This window comes from Schistocerca piceifrons, chromosome 4 (assembly GCF_021461385.2).
Source record: "Schistocerca piceifrons isolate TAMUIC-IGC-003096 chromosome 4, iqSchPice1.1, whole genome shotgun sequence".
NCBI classification, from domain to species: Eukaryota; Metazoa; Arthropoda; class Insecta; order Orthoptera; family Acrididae; genus Schistocerca; species Schistocerca piceifrons.
In genome coordinates, this window is record NC_060141.1 from 734,275,747 (window position 1) to 734,300,328 (window position 24,582).

The following is a 24,582-nucleotide window of genomic DNA, read 5'->3' on the forward strand; positions in this document are numbered from 1 at the left end:
ACATGATCTTTGCTTTGTCTTACTTTGTTATGCTAATTATTGTTATTCTGATCAGATGAAGCGCCATCTGTCGGGCATTTTTTGAACTTTGGTATTTTTTTGGTTCTAATAAAACCCCATGTCATTCCAAGCATGTGTGTCAATTTGCACCTCTCTATCTACATTATTCCGTGATTTATTCAGTTTTCAAATTTATACTGACTTTTTGATCACCCAGTACAATAAATATTCTAGGATAACTATGATTTTATGTAACTGCGGTTAAAAAGCTATAGAATGAAAAAGAAAAAAAAGAAGAGGATCATTCTTCTTATGGATCGATGTGCAGCATATTCACCTCAAGCAGTTTTGGAAAATGTTCAAGCGGAATTTTTCCCTCAAAACAGTTCAAGTGCTTTGCAGCCATTTGATTTGGGCATTATTACAAATTTCAAAGTGCATCATAGATAAAAGAACACTGCTTCAGCATTTGATGGCACCGACTCATGCAGGAAATAACAATCTCTCCATGGACTTACTGCAAGCCATGGAATCTTTTTTCGGTTGCATGGCAGCTGGTGGCATCCTCCACAATAAACAACTTTTTCCGTAAACCAGGAGCCTTACTGGAAGAGGCTGCCGCTGATGATAATGACAGTGGAGATGAAGTCGTGTCTGGTAATGAGCTAGCTCTTGTGGAGGTTGCATAATTCGACAATTTTCTACATTTTGATGATTATCTCGTCGCGCGTGCGGAGCTACAAGTTGAGTTGATTATTGCTGATCTCTGCCAACAATGCGATGATGATCAAGAAGGTGGACCAGCTTCGATTGACAGTGATGGAGATGACGACGTGAATCTGGAAACACCTAAACTGAGTGAAGTGTTACGTGCAAACAGTGCGTGAAGGCATTAAAGCATTGCAAAAAGTTGTAATGAAAAAGCTCTGAACTTATTATTAAGTTAGCAAACTGAGGTGTATAGATGTAATGCACGGTAAGTGAAAGAAGCCAAATTATCTGAGTTCTTAAAAGCAGGATCAAGTTGAAAATAATGCATTTTCTCTTTAATTCTGTATCGCTGTTGTGCGTACAGCGCAAAATGCCAAATTAGAATACAGTATCCAATTTCTCTACAGCGGGACAGAATAATGTAATTTCTTTTAATACTGTGTTCTATCTTCGCAGTTCGTAAAGATTGCACATGTGGGCACATTGTATGTTTCTAAGTGAAAAATATAATGTCTGTTACCGTATCTACATGTGTCTTCTAAGTAATTTTGAGTTCGAAGTATTCTTTTGTCTTCCCCTTGACGTATGTATAAATCAGGTTAAAATGTATATGTATTAATGTCCTCGCCAGTGATGCGACTGGATGTGAATCTGTTAGGTTGTACGTGTCTATAGTCGTTTGACGTCAGAGAAAGTACAAATGACATATTGGTCCGTGTGAACAGTATATGTTGTGTTTGTATTGGAGCATGAGTCGTACGTGTTGAGGCGGCGAACAGGGCTGTTTTTCTAGGGCGGATAACAAGGGTGAGTGATGATTATGGAATACGTGCTGCATTGCGGAACATTCAGATGTTCACCAATGTGCAACAGTCCAGTCTCCAGTGACAGAATGTAATAAAACGTGGCGTATACTTCTTAAATTTGTTTTGTTTCTTTAATATCATACAGGAGAGCAGAAGCTCGATGGATGAGGATCAGTAAGAGAGTTAAACACAGAGAGAAATCTGGGTGTATTATAATAGCGAGGCGTAGGTAATGTGTGTGAAAGTTACGCGAATCCAGGCAGATATTGTCATGTGGATCTCATGGTAATGTAACAATCATCTGAGTTCTCCTTTGCATACTGCAAGTATAGTTGATATGTAACTTGATGTATAGATAAAATGAGATAGAATCTTGTCTGGTGTGTGAGATTTTGTCTGCTTGAGAGTACTGGAACGTATATAGATAAAAAAGGTAATAGTCAGAAGGAAAGGTAATCTACAACCTTAATACTAAAGGATGGGGCTCATTCGACAGTGGAAACTACAGTTTGCATACAAGTATTGTTTTTTTGTTTAACTAGTCGATAGGTGTCGTGAATGTTTTATGAAATATACTGTGATGTGGGGTATTTACATACCCCAGACTTATCGAATTTTCTATACAGGTATTTTAGCATAAATATAAAGTAATGAATACAGGTCGTTCCCATCGCTACTTAGTCTATTGCCGTCAAAACAGCTTTGCAAAATCAAAACATAACAATGGCCTTTTTAAAAATTGATACCTCTTTAGTTCACCAGCTTCAAATTGGGAAGTATCTGTTGGTTACCGAAAAAAATTTAAAGCAAAACTTTGGAAATTAAGAGCAGTACAGTTATATGCATTAAGGTCCAAAGTATCAAACGAAACAAAGATTAATGAGGTTATGTTCAATTTAATGTAATTCCAAAAACCGTGAACTTGAGCAAATTTTCATTATATTCATACACTCGGAAAGGATTGAGTGCCTACAGGATGCGCAAATATGTCGTTTGAAGTTTATGCAGACCAATTAAGTCTTCTTATCCGATGATCGAGGACGAGTGCTTTACATTCCGCGGGAACGTGAATCCAGTGGGCACTAGAATATACAGCTTTCTTCCACGATCAACTTACGATGAACATAGTTTGAAACGCGCTGCACAGCTTGGTACACGTTGTTGCATCGACGATGGAGGACAGCGAAGAGTGTTGAGGTTCGATTCCATCTGATGAGAAATGCATTCGTAAGGTGCGACAGATTTCTGTGTCTTTCATTATTCACGAATCCTAGCAGCCATTGACTACACTGGGCGGAAATGTAGTCATTAGCATTCCCATTTCATACTACCTGCTAACACGTCTAGATTCAGTTGCTTTTGGCACATAAATAATTGCCACAGCAATTAGTATTATGTTAACATGTTCGGCATATTTTAATTCGCTGATGTTCAACAAGATAATAATCTGGAACAGGCCTTCACATATGCCAAATCATTCTTTGTACAAATGAAAGTAATTATAACTGTATGTTCAGTTCACACAAGTTCATACAGAAACTTAATCACAATTTCACAGTACGTCTATTCACTAATGAAATATCACAAAAAATTTAGTTGCAGTTCTCTCAAGTGAATCTAAATTTGCCACAGAAGGAAGTGCAGTATCAGGTCTGCCAATGTCGTTAATACTGATGTAATGTTGTTCTCTACACCGCCCTCAATCACCAGCAGATATTTCTGCACACCGTATTTGCAATCGCTGCAGTGTTACAACGGTGTTGACGTATAAGGCTAAGTTTGTTTTGGAACGACGCAAGCGTAAATTACAGAGTAAAGAGCTGACCACTTTTGATGTTATCATCATTCCACATACCTAAGTACTGCTGTTATCCTCAAGTGCATATTGCAGTTTTGGTTCTCACGAACTCCGTTGCAAGGTGTTCATGTATTCAGTAATAATACGTCGTATCAGAGAAACCATCGGTTTGAGGACCAATGTTTATTAGCCTTATCTGCTTGTTTCATTGTCCTCTACTTACCCCTTGTAATAGTGAAACACCCTGTATACACAGGGTATCCTATATATCTTGACGAACCATTATAACTTCCTGTCCAGAAATAGAATTAGAACTGTATGAAGCCAGTGTTCCACAGTTATCAGGGTCACATTAACCAGTACGATTGACCGTCTTGTGTCTTTGTTACGAAGATATGCACAGCAGGAAGACTATTTTAAATAACACTACATTTTTTTGTTCGTTAATCCATATACTCTACTCAAAACGTGTTTAGAAACTTATCACAGAGTACCATTTATGTAGACATGACGTTACTGAAAATGTAACACAAAACTATCTTTGACTCTCCTGTATCAGCAGTGCAGATATCTGGGCTAACGTAAATTATCCACTAGCTGCAACGCACAGCGAAGAAATAGAAACACAAGGAAAATGCACACTGGTCATTCAGTGAGCTAGTTTCGTTGCAGGTCTGTGTGAAAACAACACTATTTATATACCAACGAAGAGATGCTAGAAATGCTACTCATCTATGGAGAACGTGAGACTGAATGACAGTAATTGCAATAACATTCCCTTATTTTCGGTAAGTGTGCGCTTAGTACGGTGGTGTACAACTTGTAGACATGTTTTGTAGAGTACAGACACTTTTCATTAAAACTACACCTTCCTTACTTTAATTTTGTTTCAGGTAGAATCAGTTGTGGTCCTTTGATGCAGTACCGAACGGAGGGTGTATATCGGAGGCTCAGACCCTTCTGCGCCCGTGTAAGCTACAGATTCCTTGAGTTACGCAATTGGGCGGGCGGTTTGTTGTTCTGTGGAATAGTTCAGGAGTGCACTGCACACAGGAAGCAAGTACGCGGGTAGAAGAGGGTGTGTGGACGGGACTGGGCGGCTTTGGGCTTACAGGGTCTTCGGTCACTGCAAAAAGGCGACAATATAAACCGGTGCAGGGGAAACATAGGAGGGTAGACCAGCAGCAATTGGTATTGCACTTGTAACCTGTTGCAGCTGTGTTCGAAAAGAACCAGAGCTCTAAGCATTGGTAGAAAACACTGAAGCTCGAACCGTTACAGGTACAGCAAGTACCATGTTCACAATGGGTAGATAAAGTATATTTGGTTGTGGAGTGCCTGAAGTAGTCTATCTTGTAACGAAATTGAGGCAGATAATTCCTGTGAGTATCACTAGAGGTTACACTTAACAACCAGCACAAATTAATAATTGCTTCCTTTTACCAACCTCTCAACTCAGATAATACAGCTACTGAAACGTTCAAAGAAAACTCGAGTCTCATTTCGTATAGGTAAATCACTCATACAATTGTAGTTGGTTGTAACTTCAGTCTGCCCTTGATATGGTCTTGAAAATAGGTGTAAAACGTCGTTACAAATAGTACTGAATGCGTTCCTGGAAAATTATTTTGAACAATTACTTCAGGAGCCAATTCGAAGTGTAAATGGCTGTGGAAACATGGTTGACATCTTAGCAACAAATAATCCCGTAAAAACAGGAAGCATCATGGTGGATACAGGTATCAGTGGCTACAATGTTGTTTTAGCAAGTCCCAGTAACGTAACATCCAATCTAACCAAAAATAAAAGCAAAAGACATCTATTCAAAAAATCAGACAAATATTTACTCGATATCTTCCTAAGAGAGAGTCTCCAATGCCTCAGTATGGATGTGTAGTCGTAGATCAGATCTAGTTTCCATTTAAATGTAAATTATCGACAGCATCTGAGAGATATCTACCACATAAAATTAATTAAAGAAGGTTCTGATCCACCTTGGTACAAAAAGCAGGTCAGAATGCTGTTGCTGAAGCAACGACAGCAGTATTCCAAATGTAAAAGAACACAAAATCCCCCAAGACGGGCAAAGTCTTACAGAAGTTCGAATTTAGTGCGAATTGCAATGTGAGATGCTTTTAATACTTTCCACAATCCTACTCTCTCTCGAAATCTGGCAGAAAACCCGAAGAGATTCTGGTCATGTCTAAATTACACCAGCGGCAATACTTTCACTGTACGATAAAAATGGTATGTTACTGATGACAGTGCCACTGTAGTGGGACGAAATTAAACGTCACCCATCCACCAAGTCAGCCCAGTTTGCAGGTGACTATAAGTTTAATTTAGTTTTTGTTTATGTGTTTTCTTATTATTTGTAATAAATGTGAATTATCTAAAAGTTTTGTATTTTTTTTATGTGTTTCATGTACGGAGAGATCGGCGCAACGAACGGGGACAGCATCTTCGTTGCCGCGACCAGAGAGGAAATTGCTGGCCGCTATACGTCGCGGGTCGACAGCCAAGGAGCAACAGAAGATCCTGGAACCGAGTTGTTGCGTCGTGTTTCTAAAAAATTAAAAATGAATTTTTATACTCTTTTTGTACAACAATGACGTCATAATGATCTTAACCTTATTGAAAAGTTAGTCACTGTCTGTCAACGCTCAAGTTCACATCTGTATGTGTAGGAAGCTAATAAAATAGTGTATGCTATTAAAATTGAAACACGTGTCTTGAAGATTTATTTATGAAGAGTTATGTGAACGGATTAATAATATATTTTGACAAGATTATTGATTCAGACAGCGTTGGCCGAAACTTTGAGTCTAAAAAAAAGTTTATTTAATGTGTGATTCTGATATCGATTAGATCAAGATAACGTGTGTCGATATAATTTTCTGAGGAGAAACAAACGAAATTTAAATTGGGAAAAGTTTACGAAAACCAATTGGCCCAAGTGATGTAATTCTTTGCATACGACTCAACGGATGTTTTACAGTTTCGTTCAAGAACCATCCTATGACAATTTAAAAAAGAATATAAATAATTTTGAAGTGAGTGTAACTGACGTGGGTGACGAAGTCTGCACATGGTCATATATCAAACGAAAACTAAATACGTCGTTACACCGCACCGTGGCGACCTTAGAAACAGGACTTGTGTGCAACTAAGGCACACAGGTACGAAACAAAACATCAAGAGTCCTTCGGAAGTCAACGCGAGTTTTCGTGGAGCCTTCACCAGCCAGCGGCGACTTCGTGGGTGTGGGCATCTGACGGAGCCGCAGCCAAGCAGTACGGTCACGCAGTTGTTCCACGAGAAGGCGCGTCTGTTGGGCAGCAGCTGAACGCTGCAAACCCCGACAACCTTTTTTCTCCCTAAACTAATAGGCCCAGTACGTCAGCTGCGGGGCGTTCCTCCGGCTGGTATTAGAGGTGTTGCTGAGGGCTTCGCCTGTCTACGGCGGTGCCGGGCGTGGTTGCAGCCAGCGACGTTTTCGGTGTTCGACTCAGCGTCCTGCCGGTTGCGGAAGCGGGGTCGCAGCATCTCAGCGGCTGCATCGACGGCTGTTACATCTGCAGCCCATAGCAGCACACTGATCATCGAGAACTACAAATTACAATATTAGTGTCCGGTGAGTTTGTTTCAAGTTGGAAGTGGAGTGTTGTACATAGGGAGTGTGCTTTTATAGGATTGTTGATTCCAAGTCTGCGTGTGTAAATAGTTAATTTCATACAATAATGTCGGGAAGTGAAATGTCAGACGAAGAGCAATCTATGTCCGATAGGAGCATGAGATCCCTTTTTAGGGCGATAGCTAAATTAAAACAATCTAACGGGGATTTCCTAGCTGAATTAAAACAGTCTAACGAAGAATCTATGGCTAGATTAAAACAGTCTAACGAGGAATCTACTGCTAGATTAAAAGAGGAATTAAAACAGTCTAACGAAGAATCTATGGCTAGATTAAAACAGTCTAACGAGGAATCTACTGTTAGATTAAAAGAGGAACTAAAACAGGAATTAAAACAGTCTAACGAAGAATCTACTGCTAGATTAAAACAATCTAACGAAGAATCTATGGCTAGATTAAAACAGTCTAATGAGGAATCTACTGCTAGATTGAAACAGGAACTAAAACAGGAATTAAAACAGTCTAACGAGGAATCTACTGCTAGACTTAAAGGGGAGCTAACAAAATCAACAGACAGGTTGCAGGAATATCTTAATGAAACCAGTCGAGAATTAAGTGATAAAATAGAGTCTTCTAAAGTTGAAATGCAGGAAAAATTAGTAGGACTTAGTAATAAGATTGCTGATAATTGTAAAAGGTTAGAAGAACATATCCAGGAACCGCGCGAGGAAAAAGCTCGCATGCGACACGATATTACTGACTTATCCGAGAGACTAGATAGTGTCAATATCTTAGTTGTAAATGAAATACAGAAAAATAACGATATGTTACGAGATGAATTTTCTATGCAAACAGAAACTGTTCGCAGAGAATTATTGAAATCTATTAAAGAGGTCTCTACCAAACCTGTAGAGATTTCTCCAATAGATAATGTAGAATTAGAGACATTAACTCATCAAGTAGAAAAGGACCATACCGAAATCGAAAACATGAAATTTTTAATTACTGAGATATGCAGTAATCTTGAGACTGCCAAAGATAATAATATTGACGAAGGTACAGAGCGTTCACATCGTGAACACAGTGAAGAATCGATATTAGCTAATCGCGTATCCAATACAGAAATGCGGATGCAGGAAATTACTAAACGGTTATCGGAATTAGATAATAACGAGAACATTTCAGGTAGCAGAGGTAATAACATAATCAGAGACAACAGTCGCATCGAATTTGCTAGCACGGACGACAACAATATGAATAAGGCAATCACGGCAAGCCAATCCGATGCAACTCCGTCTCTGCAAGCTAAACAAAATCCGACTATTTCTCTCGCAGAATGTCTGGATGACATAACAACAAATTCAAATGTAGCAAGTCGATTTCCTGTATTCAAACCTGGAGGCGAACTGCACCCTATAATCTTTATAAAAGCTTTTGAAACATCATTATCTCCTAAATGGAGTAATGAAAAACGCATTCAATTTGTAATAGGACATTTAGAAGCAGAAGCTGCGGAATGGGCAGTACTGCATAGAACTGAATTCAGGGATTGGGATGATTTTGCTAAGCAGTTTAAACAAAATTATTGGTCAAGAGGAAAACAACAACACTTAACTTTAGAGTTGTTAGACCCTCCTCCATATTCTAGACGGTGGAGAGGTTATAGGAATTATTTTGAATGGAATTTAAATCGTGTTCAGTTAATTGAAGAACCAATTATTGACAGTCATCTAATGCGAGTCCTAATTAGTGGATTACCGTATTACATAAAGGAAAGAAAAATGTTATTCTACGACTTATACAAAACCTTAATAATGGGGACGAAACAGTTAACACCCGGGGTGTGTGGTTATATTTTAACGACTTGTTGTATTGGAAAGCACAGAGGGAACACCAGAGATGGAAAATCTGCATTCCGGAAACTGTTGTGGACGAGTTAATTACTTATATTCATGAAGGTTACGGGCATTTCGGAATTCATAAATGTATTACACATCTAATGAAGTATTATTATTTCAAAAATATGTCCCGTATTGTGAAAAGTATTATTAGGGCTTGTGAAACCTGTCAAAAGGTTAAAGTTAATAACAAATCCAAGCGTTATAAATTATATGCTGTAATTCCTCGAGGTTTGTGGGATCTACTGTCATTAGATTTTTTTCGGCCCTCTGCCTCGGAGTTCAGGAGGATTAACATATGTGTTTGTTGTAATGGAATGTTGGTCCAAACATGTGAAACTATATACTTTGAAACGAGCGAATACAGCAAGCGTTATACGCTGCCTCACCCGAAATTACTTTGTTAACTGGGGCATTCCTAAACGACTTATGTCTGACAACGGTAGTGCCTTTATTAGTCAAAGATTTCAAGATATGATAAGACAATATGGAATCAAACATATCTTAATTTCGAAATATCACCCTCAAAGTAATTTAGTAGAAAGAGTCATGAAAGAATTAGGACGATTATGTAGAACTTATTGTGCACATAAACATACTCGGTGGGCCAAACTAATGCCTGAATTCGAAAAGATATTAAATGAATTGCCTCACCTAACGACGGGATTATCACCTATAGAAATTTTAGGCAAACGAATTATAGGTGAGCCTTTACTAGCTGCTTTACCTTGGCCACCAGTAAATGAGATACAACAAGATATTCCAGACGAAAAAGTTTGCGAACAGATTGTAAAAAATGCCGAACGGAGAATTAAAAGTTATAATCAACAGGCTGTAGAACCCTCATTTCAGGTAGGAGATCTTGTGTTAGTACGATCTCATCCTAAAAGTTCTAAGATCGATAAGGAATGTAGAAAATTCTTCTTTATCTTTGAAGGTCCATATGTTGTACATAAGATTGTACATCCCAAAGCATTACTTCTCATGGAACCTTCATCAGGTGTAATTAAAGGATTATATAGTGTTGATCAAATGAAACTCTTCATTCCTAAATAAGTTAATATTTAGTATATGTTACATACGGAAGAGCGTTCATAGTTTATTCATGTGAAGTTTTTCGTGATAGTTACGTATTATTTTAAAGAATAGAACAGAAAGCTTAAACAAGTGTTCTGCAATAATCTACTGGTACTTCAAAAAGAGAAAGATAACCAAAAAGGGGGATTTATATGGAGGAAACTTTGCTCTTAGGTCAAAAGGAATTTTGCATATTTTAAATTTACTCGGATAGTAGGAACCAAAGGGGATGGTTAATAGTTTTAGGGACCATGGGCGTCCAGAGCTATATGGCTCACGAGAACATAGCAGAGTGCCTTTAATAGAGGTTTGCAATAGTGTTAATATAGAACACACCAAACGGGGCTCTCTCGCTTGTTTCTCCTAAATAAATGGCCATTACCCAACAAGGTGTCCGAAGGTAAAGAAAGCCGTGCCGAGATTCTAAAGAGAGTTTTGCTGGATTTCTTCTTGACCTCAGGCATAAATAAGGCATTAGGGAAGAGAATGACGTAAAGTAAATAGTACTATTAGTTATTGTGAGAAACTTATTAGTAATATACATTCTTGAAAAGAATAACTCTAGTAAACAAATGAAACTGAAATTAATCTATCACAATTTGAACGCTCTGTCCTAATGTACAACGTTAAAGAACGTACTAAATTAGTATTTATTAGCAACTATTAACTGAAGAGGAGCAATCTCCCTATATTCGGTTACGAATTACCATAAGAGCACAATTAAGAGTAAATGACAAATAGTCACAACGGTATCGTGTTAAAAGGATTAAATCTATCTAATAGCAAGGACTTGAGGTTACGTAAAATGTGAGGAAAATGTATTAACAGTTAAATATTGTATATTGAACAGTTTTAATTCCGGTTAAAACCTGACAAACTGAGCTTGTGGGTGGGGTATGTAGTGGGACGAAATTAAACGTCACCCATCCACCAAGTCAGCCCAGTTTGCAGGTGACTATAAGCTTAATTTAGTTTTTGTTTATGTGTTTTCTTATTATTTGTAATAAATGTGAATTATCTAAAAGTTTTGTATTTTTTTTATGTGTTTCATGTACGGAGAGATCGGCGCAACGAACGGGGACAGCATCTTCGTTGCCGCGACCAGAGAGGAAATTGCTGGCCGCTATACGTCGCGGGTCGACAGCCAAGGAGCAACAGAAGATCCTGGAACCGAGTTGTTGCGTCGTGTTTCTAAAAAATTAAAAATGAATTTTTATACTCTTTTTGTACAACAATGACGTCATAATGATCTTAACCTTATTGAAAAGTTAGTCACTGTCTGTCAACGCTCAAGTTCACATCTGTATGTGTAGGAAGCTAATAAAATAGTGTATGCTATTAAAATTGAAACACGTGTCTTGAAGATTTATTTATGAAGAGTTATGTGAACGGATTAATAATATATTTTGACAAGATTATTGATTCAGACAGCGTTGGCCGAAACTTTGAGTCTAAAAAAAAGTTTATTTAATGTGTGATTCTGATATCGATTAGATCAAGATAACGTGTGTCGATATAATTTTCTGAGGAGAAACAAACGAAATTTAAATTGGGAAAAGTTTACGAAACCCAATTGGCCCAAGTGATGTAATTCTTTGCATACGACTCAACGGATGTTTTACAGTTTCGTTCAAGAACCATCCTATGACAATTTAAAAAAGAATATAAATAATTTTGAAGTGAGTGTAACTGACGTGGGTGACGAAGTCTGCACATGGTCATATATCAAACGAAAACTAAATACGTCGTTACACCGCACCACTAAATCAGAATTATGAAACACAGTTTTCCGAAATTCGTCATCAAAGAAAATGAACTACCTGTTACATATTTCGAAACAAGAACAACTGCTTACATGAATAAGTTAGAAGTAGATATCCTCGGTGTAGCGAAGCAGCTTAAATCATTTACTAAGAGCAAGGCTTCCAGTCGAGATTGCATACCAGACAGGTTCCTTTCCGAGGATGCTGATATAATAGTTCCACACTTCACGATCACATAAAACCGCTTGCTCGTCGAAAGATCCGTACCTAAAATTGGAAAGTTGGGCAGGTCACACCAATACTCAGGAAGGGGAAGAGGAAGTAATGCACTGAATTACGCACCCATATGAATAACGTCGATTTGAAGTAGGAAGTAAAGTTAGGGACATGAGTTAAAATTCAAGGTGGAAAGATGTCAGTCATCAGATTCACCTCAGTGAGTTAGGAGTTCTTGAATGGAATGAACAGTCTAAAGAGCACAAAAGTCGATTGAGGGTAAACAAAGCAAATACGAACGAACTGAGGAGTAGTAGAAATGAGATGGGCAATGAATATGTAACCAAAGCTGGGATCCACGAAATATACAACATGAAAATGTTCTCCTTCTTCAAAAAGCATAGAGGACATAAAATGCATAATACCACATGCGCAGAGTGCATTCCTTGTCGACAGAAGTCTACTAATAACAAACATCAGCTCTCATTTAAGGAAGAAATTTCTGTTAATGTGTGTAGGTGAATCATGGACTGTGTGAAACCCGGAAAGGAAGAGATTCGAATTGTTTGAGGTGTGGTGATATAGGAGAAGTGTAAAGAATCTGGAGGAGAGGTCAAATACGATATTCTTCGCAGAACCGACAAGGAAGGAGCACATGGAGAACAGTGACAAGAAGAAGGGGCAGTACGATAGAACATGTTTTAAGACATCAGGGAAAAACTTCATCGTACTGGAGGGAGCTATAGGGGGTGACAGAGATTGAAGTATATCCAACAAACAATTAAGGATATAGGATGCAAGAGCTACTCCTGGATGAAGAGATTGTACAAGGAACGGACTTCGTGTCTGGCACTTGAAAAAAATAAAAAGACCCACTCGAGGAGAGTATATCCAACAAAAAATTAAGGGTATAGGGTGCAAGTGCTACTCTTGGATGAAGAGATTGTACAAGGAAAGGACTTCGTGTGTGGCATTTGAAACCAGTAAAAAGACCCACTCAAGGAGAGTATATTTCCTTACTCTGTGACCTAGGGTTCCCTATACTGTTCCCAAGAAATGTTAGAATCTTCTACGTTTGATGATAAATGGTAGTAGCCCCTTATTCATTACTTTAGCATATAATTTGTAGAAATAATTTATTACGCCTGTACCCCTGAAATAGAAACACTTACTGCTATTACTTTTCTTAAAAAACTGAGCATATAGTATCTTCATTCCGTACGGTAGCATGTGGCCAATATGTATTAAAAATTTGTATCTTATTTGACAGAATCATCTGAATTTATTGATACAAGCATCTGAAACGTATTACATTAGTTCCATATTTATGTTGTCTGCTCCAGATATATAGCTGTTCTTCGATAAAGTAATTACCTCCGACAGATAGCTTCATGACAGTTCGTTGTTGGAGTCGTTACTGGAGATTCCTTTTCGCAGGTCTTCCATAACATTGTTTAGAGAGAATCTATTTATTCTGATTCTAAAACTAGACTAATTTGCAGATCTGAAACATAATACGCCGCCTCTATGTTACCAGAGCCACAGAATTTATACTGTGTTGATTAGCAGTCCCATGACAATATACAGAAACTTTCATTCAAACGTCAGCTTAAATTATGTGGGAAACGGCAGAAACGGCTTGCAGTTCCAGACATTCTACTTATAGAGGTTTCGACGTTTCGGCATGGTCTGCAGCACCTGCAAAAGAACAGAAGACACCTGTTGTACAAACAAAAATGGATACGAAATCAACTTCTTATATTTAAGACAAAATGTGTTCCTCATGGATGGTCATATATTGCACTTAAGTTCCAATACGCTTGGGCAAAATTTTGTTGCTAAATAGGGCTACATGAAATAAAACAAATGTACATAAATTAACATGAGGACCCATCTCTAATTATGTAGCTTGAAAAATTCTGTTAATCAATTTGTGTACACTCCAGATCCAGTAGTACGAAAGCATATAAATTAAGATGAAAGCCTTTCTGATATAGTGTAGTTTGAAATATACAGCGGATGGGTTTGTATAAACTCTGAATGGTTGCCAAACTTCCTTACAAAGAAATTGTTTCAATTCCATGTAGGATGCTGGAGGAGAATAGTGATTTTTTATCAGAACCCTCTACAATGACTCCTGTGACTATATCACGGCGTCCGCCTAAGACATTTACATACTCATCAGATTAGACATGCATTTTCTGTGGTTTTAGAGATCGTACTAAGTCCAGGAAAACGATATTCCATGTCGATACATCAAACACGCTCTTCATAGTGCCTGTAGTATTCCTTGGAAATTATCACCAAAAACTGTTTCATAGCTTTTAGTTGGACTCATTTATTCTAGTATGGCCAAGCAACAACAGGAAATGATAATAAAACCACACAGGCCATTATAGCATTTTATTAAATGAATTAGAATATTATGGTGTCACTATCAGTGTTCCCAAATGGCTCGAGTCTTATCCAACAGACAGGAAACAGCGAATGTCAACGCGAAATACCTGTGGAGTAAGCAATCAGTCTTCGTCTGATCAGGAGTTAATTACATGTAGTGTTCCATCTTGGGTCCGTTGTATTTTCCTGTATACATAAATAATCTCTCGTCTGTTACATTACCGGATGCTAAGTTTGTTTTGTTTGCAGGTGATACAAGCACTGCAATCAATAGCAAGTCCAGTACAGATTTAGAAATGGCTGCTAATCAAGTTTTCTCTGAGATTAGTAAGTGGCTTATAGCCAATTCGCTGTCATTAAACTTTGAATAGACCCGCTATACACAGTTGAGAACCAGAAGGGATTTCCTTCTAGCATATGTATAATATGTGAAGACATGTAGATAGAACTGGTTGATAGTATTGAATTTATGGAATTACAATTTGATGATAAATTCGGTTGGGACGGCAGATCACAGAATGCGGAAGCACCTACACTAGCCTGCATTTTCAATGAGAATGATGTCAGATGTAGCCGTTATAAATATAAAGACTTGCGTGCTTTGCTTACTTTCATTCTATTATGTCCTATTGGATCTTTTTTTCGGGTAAAGTGTTAAACCAAGCAAAAGTTTTTAGAGTGCAAAATCGTCCATTAAGACCCATTTGTTGTGTAACTTCCAGAACATCATGGAAAAACCTGTTCAAAACTGGATATTCTAACCACTGCTTCTCAGTATATTTGTTCCTTAATGAAATTAGTTGCAAATAATATGTCTATTTCCAGCCAACAGTTCAATACGTAGTACCAATACTAGGCATAAGAACTATCTACATACTGACCTAAGAACATTTACCTCGGTACAAAAGGAGTCCAGTACTCAGGAACACAAATTCTCAATAAATCGCCAACTACCATTAAAAACTTCTAATAAAACACAGTTTAAACAGAGTTCGGAAGACTTTTTAGTAGGCAACTCTTAACAAGGACTGTTAGATTAGCTTAACAAAAAATGCCTGTTAGATTTCAGTTTAGGCAGCACTTGGCCACAGCAGTCAAGATTAGGTATTTTGTGTTTATTAAAAGTGCATAACTGTGTTTCATTCCGACACTGTATTAATTCTGTAAATATTTGCGGTTCCAGTTCGCTGTAATGTATTCGCGTGTCTTGTCAATTTCCTAAAAAAAAAAAAAAAAAAGTTTCAAATGGCTCTGAGTACTATGGGACTTAACTTCTGAGGTCATCAGTCTCCTAGAACTTAGAACTACTTAAACCTAACTAACCTAAGGAACAAAGGACCACACACATCCATGCCCGAGGCAGGATTCGAAACTGCGTCTGTAGCGGTCGCGCGGCTCCAGACTGTAGCGCCTAGAACCGCTCGGCCACTCTGGCCAGCCAATCTCCTAACAAATGAATGGGGAAGTGAGTACTCTATTCGAATATTCTACGTTTTTTCTGTTATACTTTCTGACATGTTGCACACCGAAGAATACTATCTTATTTTTGGGTCTGTGAACGAAATTTAAAGCAAAACAACCGTTGCTGCTTCCATACGCATTAAATTTTTCTCGAATTAGACCATGTGACGCACTGTTAATAAAAAGATATAACAACCCACCGTGATTGGTATTATTTCTTTACATCAGCCGTTATATAATCGATTACTGTACATACGCAAGTGAGGGTGTCCACGATTTCTCGCCATTTTAGTTTAAATTCTTAAACACTTCTTTTATCCTTGCAAATTGATATTTTGTGAGAATCAGATAAATGCCTCAAAAGATGTAACAATTCAAATAATGGTATAATAATAAACAATATATTTTGGAAGAAAATACAATCAGTTTTAGGCATTATGGAAATGCGAATAGCTACAAAACTCTCGTGATACTTAAAACAGGTACGCAGGAGGCTACCTCTTTTCTAACACAGATGCTAGAATAACTTAATTTGGACATTCAAGGTGTAGATAAACCAATGGTGACTCATAAAGGACAGTCGATTAAGCTTTAATAACAGGAATATGTACCATGCAATAAAAATATTTTCTCTGGTGAAGGTGCAACTGTCCTCAAATTGCGTTTCTTAGACAGAAGGGTGATTTACTAGTTATAATCTTGTTGGAGGGTTTGCCTTCTTCTGTGAGGATAATCTGTCAACCCACGGAACGCTGGGCCCCAAACCCTTCGATATTTGGTCCCATAATGTTTTCCGCACACAGCGAGTCACATTCTATGATCTACAGACAACATAATTTTATTATAAATTGTGCCTACTGCGCTATAATCACAAAGCAAACGCACATTATGGACGCATATAGGTGCGGAAAACCAGCTGCAATATTATCGCTGAAATTTATGGTGAAAATGTCAGCTGGCTTTTATTTTGCAGAGTGCTACTAGTGCTCCAGTGGAAGACTGCAAGAGAGACGCTCAGTAGCTAGGTACGGGCTTTTGCTGAAGTTTCGAGAACATACCTTCACCGAGGAGTCTAGCAGTATATTGCTCTCTTCTACGTATATCTCGCGAAGAGACCATGAGGATAAAATCAGAGAGATTAGAGCCCACACAGAGGCATACCGACAATATCTCTTTCCACGAATAATACGACACTGGAATAGAAGTCAGAACTGATAGAGATACTCAAGATACCCTCCGCCACACACAGTCAGGTGGCTTGCGGAGTATAGATGTAGATATAGATGTAGATTTATTCCTGATAAGAATGAAAATGAGGTGTAACTAAAACTAGTAGCACCGTGTAAAATAAGACAGCTGAAGGTTTTCACCATGAATTTCAACTAACACACGTTGTAAAGTAGGCAGATTTTAACTCTAACACACTTGGATATCAGATGAACTATGGGTGATCTCCTCATTACAGTCATAACATCACAATGTCTGCAGACTTCACCCATAAGCGAAGAAATTTTAGTCGTAAGCACATTAGAGTGCTTATACGAATGACAACAAGGCTGTTTGTATAATATCAAAACGAAACGAAATACCCTAAATGAAAACGATATATCCTAATATTATTACACAAAAGAAAAATGAAGGTATGTTCCTTGTAATTGTACATGACGACAACCAACATGAGCTTAAAAATTTGGCCAGCCGGTGTGGCCGAGCGGTGCTAGACGCTACAGGCTGGAACCACGCGACCGCTACGGTCTTAGGTTCGAATCCTGCCTCGGGCATGGATGTGTGTGATGTCCTTAGGTTTAGGTTTAAGTAGTTCTAAGATCTAGGGGACTAATGACCTCAGAAGTTAAGTCCCACAGTGCACAGAGCGATTTGAACCAAAAAATTTGAGCACCACCTTATCGACAAAATTACGCCCTATGTGAACACTTTCTGAAAACAGTCTGCAGGCCCAAGGATTAGGCTTCGTCCTACGACGCATAGCAGTCATTCTTCGAGGAGGAGACTCTCCAGTCTACATAGCCTGTGGGATACAAATTTCGGTACATCATCTATTAACTGTATGGTCTAACAGACCAGCGACCATTTTTCCAGCTGGTCTCCCTGCAGTTTACGAGACAAATGTGCAAAGCGTTCTAGTACTACGTATAGGATCAGACTGCCTACATAAATTTTGAAGCAGAAAATGTTTCCGTTTCCAGCGTGAATGGCGGTTCTATTTTTGATGTAACTGATTAATAGTCAGAGTTTTATGAGCATTCATGTGTGGGATTGAGTGGATGTTCTTGTGGCTAAGATATAAGATTAGGACTTTCTGTATTTGAAATAGTCTAACCACTTTCATACTGTTATGTTTCAGAGTGAGTCTGGCCCACTGTTACCCATCGACTTATTTCAGCTCAAATGGCGACAAAAATTCAAAACTTCAGACTTCAACTTCAATGCCTTGGAAATTCTAAAAGTGTCCAGGACTACACGTTAAGGCATTGTAAAATTACGAATGGAACTGTATGAACATACGGGTTACGTTTCCATAATGTGTTCTACACTTCATATTCTTTCCTGTATAGTAGGGTAGTACGTACGTTAGCGGGGTTTCCCAAACATTTGACAAACACAATAGATACACATAACAGAGATTATATGAATGCGTGGAGTCTGTTATTTCAGACATGTTGAAAAGAACAGACACCACTCATTCATGTAATTGATTCCCCTTGATGGACAATAAATACATAACCTCTAGTGCGGATTCACAATTACGTTCCACCTCTGGCTGGAATGTAATACTATCGAGCATGAAGGTGTGGACGGGGATTGTGGATAGGTGGTTGTGGAACATTTCGAGAGAGTCCGTCCATCTGCGATAAACAAGATGCCTGGATGGTGCTTTGGTAAACGTAACTGGCTTGTAAGCTAGAGATCCCGGGTTGGAGTCCCGGTCCAGTACACATTTTCATTCGTCGCCGGTGACTGCGCACAAAGTCTCGATGCAACTGATATCATTAGTTCCTTCCCTTCGTTTTCCTTTTATCCACTCTTCCGTCAATTTGCGTAATACATAACAGAGACTTAAACCATCAACAGTATATTTTTCCTTCACTATTTACAACAATCTGCCAACCGTGCGGTAATTCTTAGAATGCAAGAATGTAGAAACCACTTGGTTTTGAGGCGAAGAATTTGTCGACAGACGTTCGGAGCGCGTTTTAATCCGGAAAGGAAGTTCCCTGAAAGTTTTCGATAGCTGAAAACATGAAAATTTGAGTGTGCAAGGTCAGTCCGACAAGTTGGATGCGGAATGATTTCCCAACCCAAATTCTGTGTGGAGATTTTTGTCAGTCTAGCAGAATGAGGGCCGGCATTATCGTGGAGAACTATCGCTTCATGGAGTCTTCTGGCCGTTGCTTTTGAATTCCGTCTGCAAGACGTCTCACTTGTTGACAATAAATGCCAGCAGCGATGGTTACACCTTAGGGAAGCAATTCGTAGTACACCACACCGTCGCTATTCCACCAGATGCATAACATTATCTCCTGGTGATGTGCGCAGGTGTTTGTAAGAGGAGTTGCTGCATCGTTTCGGCTCAACCATTAATTTCTTTTCCTTATGTTAGCGTAAGGACACCATTTCTCGTCACCAAAAGTGATACAGGATACGAACGATCGATATTGCTCACGAGCCAGTTGATGACGAGAAAAACAGAGCCGCCGCTGCTATTTTTTGTGATTTTGGCTAAGAGCATGCGGTATTATTACCAATACACCATATTTTTTAACGGGCTCCACTGCATGCAATTTTCGCGCGAAGGAAGAAAAAAATGGTTCAAATGGCTCTAAGCACTATGGGACTTAACATCTGATCTTAAGATCTTAACATCTTAAATGACCTTGTGGATGACATCGGAAGTTCACTGAGGCTTTTGCAGATGATGCTGTGGTGTATCGAGAGATTGTAACAATGGAAAATTGTACTGAAATGCAGGAGGGTCTGCAGCGAATTGACGCATGGTGCAGGGAATGGCAATTCACTCTCAATGTAGACAAGTATAATGTGCTGCGAATACATAGAAAGATAGATCCCTTATCATTTGACTACAAAATAGCAGGTCAGCAACTGGAAGCAGTTAATTCCATAAATTATCTGAGAGTACGCATCAGGAGTGACTTAAAAATGGAAAGATCATATAAAGTTGATCGTCGCTAAAGCAGATGCCAAACTGAGATTCATTGGAAGAACCCTAAGGAAATGCAATCCGAAAACAAAGTAAGTAGGTTACAGTACTCTTCTTCGCCCACTGCTTGAATACTGTTCAGCAGTGTGGGATCCGTATCAGATGATAGAAGAGATAGAGAAGGTCCAACGGAGAGCAGCGCGCTTCGTTACAGGATCATTTAGTAATCGCGAAAGCGTTACGAAGATGATAGATAAACTCCAGTGCAAGACTCTGCAGGAGAGACGCTCAGTAGCTCGGTACGGGCTTTTGTTAAAGTTTCGAGAACATACCTTCACCGAAGAGTCAAGCAGTGTATTGCTCCCTCCTATGTATATCTCGCGAAGAGAACATGAGGATAAAGTCAGAGAGATTAGAGCCCATACAGAAGCATACCGTCAGTCCTTCTTTCCACGAACAATACGTGACTGGAATAGAAGGGAGAACCGATAGAGGTACTGAGGGTACCCTCCACCACACACCGTCAAGTGGTTTGCGGAGTATGGATGTAGATGTAGATGTAGATGAGGTCATCAGTTCCCTAGACTTAGAACAAACCTAACTAACCTAAGGACATCACACACACACACATGCCCGAGGCAGGATTCAAACCTGTGACCGTAGCAGCAGCGCGGTTCCGGACTGAAGTGCCTAGAACCGCTCGGCCACAGCGGCCGGCGAAGGAAGAAAGATCACAGTTCATCACATTTGCCAGTTCTCGATTACAGTGACGTGGATATTTGTGGATGAATGCGTTTAAACGATCTTCATAAAATGCAGAAAGTTTTCCTGATCGTGGAGAGTCATTAATGCCAAAACTATCCTCCTTCAAATGAGGAAACCATTTTTCTTGCTGCACTCTGCCCAATGGCATTATCCCCATTCAAGACTCAAATGCCTCTGGGTGCCTTCGTTGCTGTCACCCCACCGTTGAACTCAAAACGGAAGAAAACGTTGGAAATGTTCCGAATTTGTCACTCGGCACTCCATTTCCTAGCGTCCAAAACTCTAGTTACTATCTCCAAGTGTCTAAATCAGAATATGTGAATCAAATATCGACAGCGAACTACAAAGATAGAAATGCAATCGATAAATACACCCAATAGCTATCGCAATACAAAAATGAAAACACAAAACGCTGCGACCTTACACAAAAACCTAGTATTTCCATGATCTTATTAATCCGAAATTCGTACAGCGTTGTACAAGCTAGTGATGTTATTGTTGTGGCCTTCAGTCCGAAAAGCTATTTTATGCAGTTCTCCACGCTGCTCTATCTTGATCAGTTCCCTTCACCTCTGAATAACAATTGCAATCAACATCGTTTGGGACCTGTAATCAACTCCTGCTCTCTCTCTACAATTATACCCATGCTCACACACTTCCCTCCATTACTAAATGTGTAATCCCTCGACCACAGTTCGTCGTATCGACCGATTTCTTAATTTTGTCAACTTGTGTCACAATTTTTCTTCTCCTCAATTCTCTTCAGTACCTCCTCATTAGTAACATGATCTGAGAATGTAAATGTAAACCCCCCATTTCGCAACTCGAGTCTTCCTGTATCTACATTTACGGTGTCTATGGCCCCTTTGTACTACAACTTTACTGGAAATGTTCTGACGCACCAGTACGGCAGTGATTATTGCTCTGCTGACCTACCGTGTCGTGTTGAACGGTACGGATTTCAAGCGAATATAAACCGTCGGTGACCAGTCTACTTGCGTTCTCGTGATAAAATCGTACTTTTCTAGAGGTGTCTAAAACTGCCGTATCCAGAGTCGTTCTGGAACAGAGCGTTCAGTTAAATCCTTCGTCCGCTATATCGTAAAATATAAGAAAACCTAAACTAACTGGAAGGGATAGGAGAAGCGTAAAAAAGAGTGTCTATCTGGAAAGTTCCTTTTGCCAGTCCCAATTTGCTATATTTCAGTTACTCTTTTCAGAGGTTTAGGTGGATTCGTTTGAATTAATACAACATGTATGTATCATTTTCGAAACTTAAAGGTAACCTGTGAACATTCCTAGTGGTAGAAGAATAAAACAATATTCTAATTTAGGTCACGGATTACACAACGTCAACAACTACTAAAATAGAGATTTGCTGTCCTCTCCGCCACGAAAGACAAAGGTGAAGTCAATATATTTTTCTTTCCATCTATTTAGAACGCGAGATACTATTCTCTGTGTAATGATCTCTGCGATGATGGAAAATCAACTTTCAGTCTTCTTTCTTCCATCACTTCATCTGTTCAGTTTTCCAAGCAAGACAGATGTTTTTTTTTTTCTACCCCATGCTGGATTTGGGCCACTGGACAAGTGGATAGTTCACAGGATACTTTATCAGCAGCCTCAGAATGAATCTTCTGTCTTCATCCGAAATGTACGCCGTAACGGAATATTCTGACATACGAAAACTATTTTAATTCTTGATAAGTAAACGAATCACAGTATGATTGTACTCTTTAGAGCATAGAAACGTAGCTGAAAAAATATACTTCTGTGTTTAGTATCTGGTTCTGAGTAATAGTGACCTAATAATTTACGTCTCACTTGATACACTAATTCCTTTCACCTGCTTAGTACTAGCTAACGATGTAGCACTTAGTACTTTAGAGTACTTCGTTATTACGTAAATCTACTTGCTGCCAACGTGTTCGCAAACCTGTATCTCGAAATGACGTTACAACGCATTAAGGATTAGGAAACAGTTCATTTTATGACGTAAGGTTTCGTGAATTACGTAAAGATTGTAATATTGTAAGTGCTGGCCACGAAGTCTGATACGGTTGATAGCATTTTCTTCGGGACAGACGACGTGTCTGCGCATAATCTGACTTTATCGATAGATAACAGTTCCTGATTAATTAACGTAGTCGATAAACACTTTTCGCCGGCCGCTTTGACCGAGCGGTTCTAGGCGCTTCAGACCAGAACCGTGCTGCTGCTACGGTCGCAGGTTCGAATCCTGCCTCGGGCATGGATGTGTGTGATGTCCTTAGGTTAGTTATGTTTAAGCAATTCTAAGTCTAGGGGACTGATGACCTCAGATGTAAAGTCCCATAGTGCTTAGAGCCATTTGAACCATTTAAACACTTTTCGTAAGAATTAATTTATTATGTCTAGTACCTAGAAGCTATTTAGTTTCTTTCTTGTCTTCATATTTATTATTAGTGTTATCAATCACATGTATCACGATTATACAATCCCTGTATAACATAACCATGTTGCCTGGTACAAACGTGTCCCAAGTCTTACACATTTAAAGTTTGTCTAACGATCAGGTGGATAAAAGAATTCATGAAAGCATACCACATCAGGTCTATTAATGAAAGTCAACAATTCGCTACTAGTGTGCTTCTGCATCATTCGATTTTGATTTCACGGTTTCTCGATTTCACATTCTAGTTTACTTTCGATGAATATATTTTATATGTTCCATTAAGCAGAAGGTGACGGTGGTAGTAACGATCAGTTTAAAACGTGTAGCCACGTCCTTGATAATACTGGATCGTATGTGCGAGGTATCGCTGCTCATTGACAATTGCCCACAATTTTATTTAATCTTACCCATTTTACTAAGCACGTTTGTGGCGAAAAAATTAGGCAAGTGTAGGGCGAAATATGATTTCAGTATCTGCCCAAATCACAAGAAGCGAGGAACGCACAATAAATATTTTACGCGTAATAATTTGCTAGCCAGCAAAGTCGCAGAATACAGCAGTAAAAAGAAAAGAAAAAAAAACCTTTACGAAAGCCAGGAACATCACTGTTTGTTAAAACGACGTGTGATCTATGTAGAAGAAATGTGATTGAGACGCATCACGCAATGTTTAAGTATTGTCCTTTTATTTACTTCTTCGACATAATTTTTGAAGAAATTGATTCCCTCCCAGTGCCACCATATCATCTAGATACAAGTCCTATGGAACTGTTCTGGTCTCCTGCATCAATTAAGATCCGTAGGCATAATAGTGAAGCACCTCGTTCTCGAAGCTAAGAAGAGTGGTTCATGTTTTTGCTGCTATTCTATAAATGTCCTGTGTAACCCAGCGTGGTGCACGGCTTTCAATGTCACCCCATTTTGGTGAATCGGTAGTCAATTTTATTACTTTTATATGCAACAAACTCCTCATTTTCAATGACTAATTTAGCATGCCCTACGTTCTCAGAATATTTGAGGTGGTCAACGGTGATCGAAATTGTTGCCTGATCACCAAAAGAGAAAAGAAACGCAAACCACGAGACTACAAAGGCTGTCTGCTTATGCCTGTGTCGGAAGACGAAAACTCACATGTGACGTGAAACAAGTACTGTACAAAACCACACTTAGGGAAGAAATCCTTTGAGAGACAAAGAAAGATATAACCAAATCAGTAGGCAAGCATTCGAACAATGAGTCGTCATTATCGCTCGCAATTGAAACAGCAGTTGACCAAAAGGTCGGAAATAAATGATGAAGATATACGGATGTACTTACTACACCTGAACCAGACAGACACCGTAGTTAACCCGAGAACCGCAGACCAGTCAGCCTCTTGCCATCAGTTTGGAAACTAGCTGAGCCTATTACATTTCTTCTAATCAGCAAAACATTCAATAA

The 24,582-nt window shown here is 38.9% G+C and overlaps 1 protein-coding gene across 1 annotated transcript; it reads left to right on the forward strand.

Annotated features, from left to right (window-relative positions):
- Positions 1-276: 276 nt before the first annotated feature.
- On the forward strand, positions 277-689 carry LOC124796138 (tigger transposable element-derived protein 6-like). The gene is made up of 2 exons (XM_047260230.1): positions 277-435; positions 492-689. Exons 1-2 carry the CDS (start codon positions 277-279, stop codon positions 687-689), a joined length of 357 nt encoding a protein of 118 aa, XP_047116186.1.
- The last annotated feature ends 23,893 nt before the right edge of the window (positions 690-24,582 follow it).

Coding starts and splice junctions, on each gene's coding strand:
- LOC124796138 (XM_047260230.1), top strand. CDS start 277: ATGAAAAAGAAAAAAAAGAAGAGGATCATTCTTCTTATGGATCGATGT. Junction 436..491: donor GCATTATTACAAATTTCAAA/GTGCATCATAGA, acceptor CGACTCATGCAG/GAAATAACAATCTCTCCATG.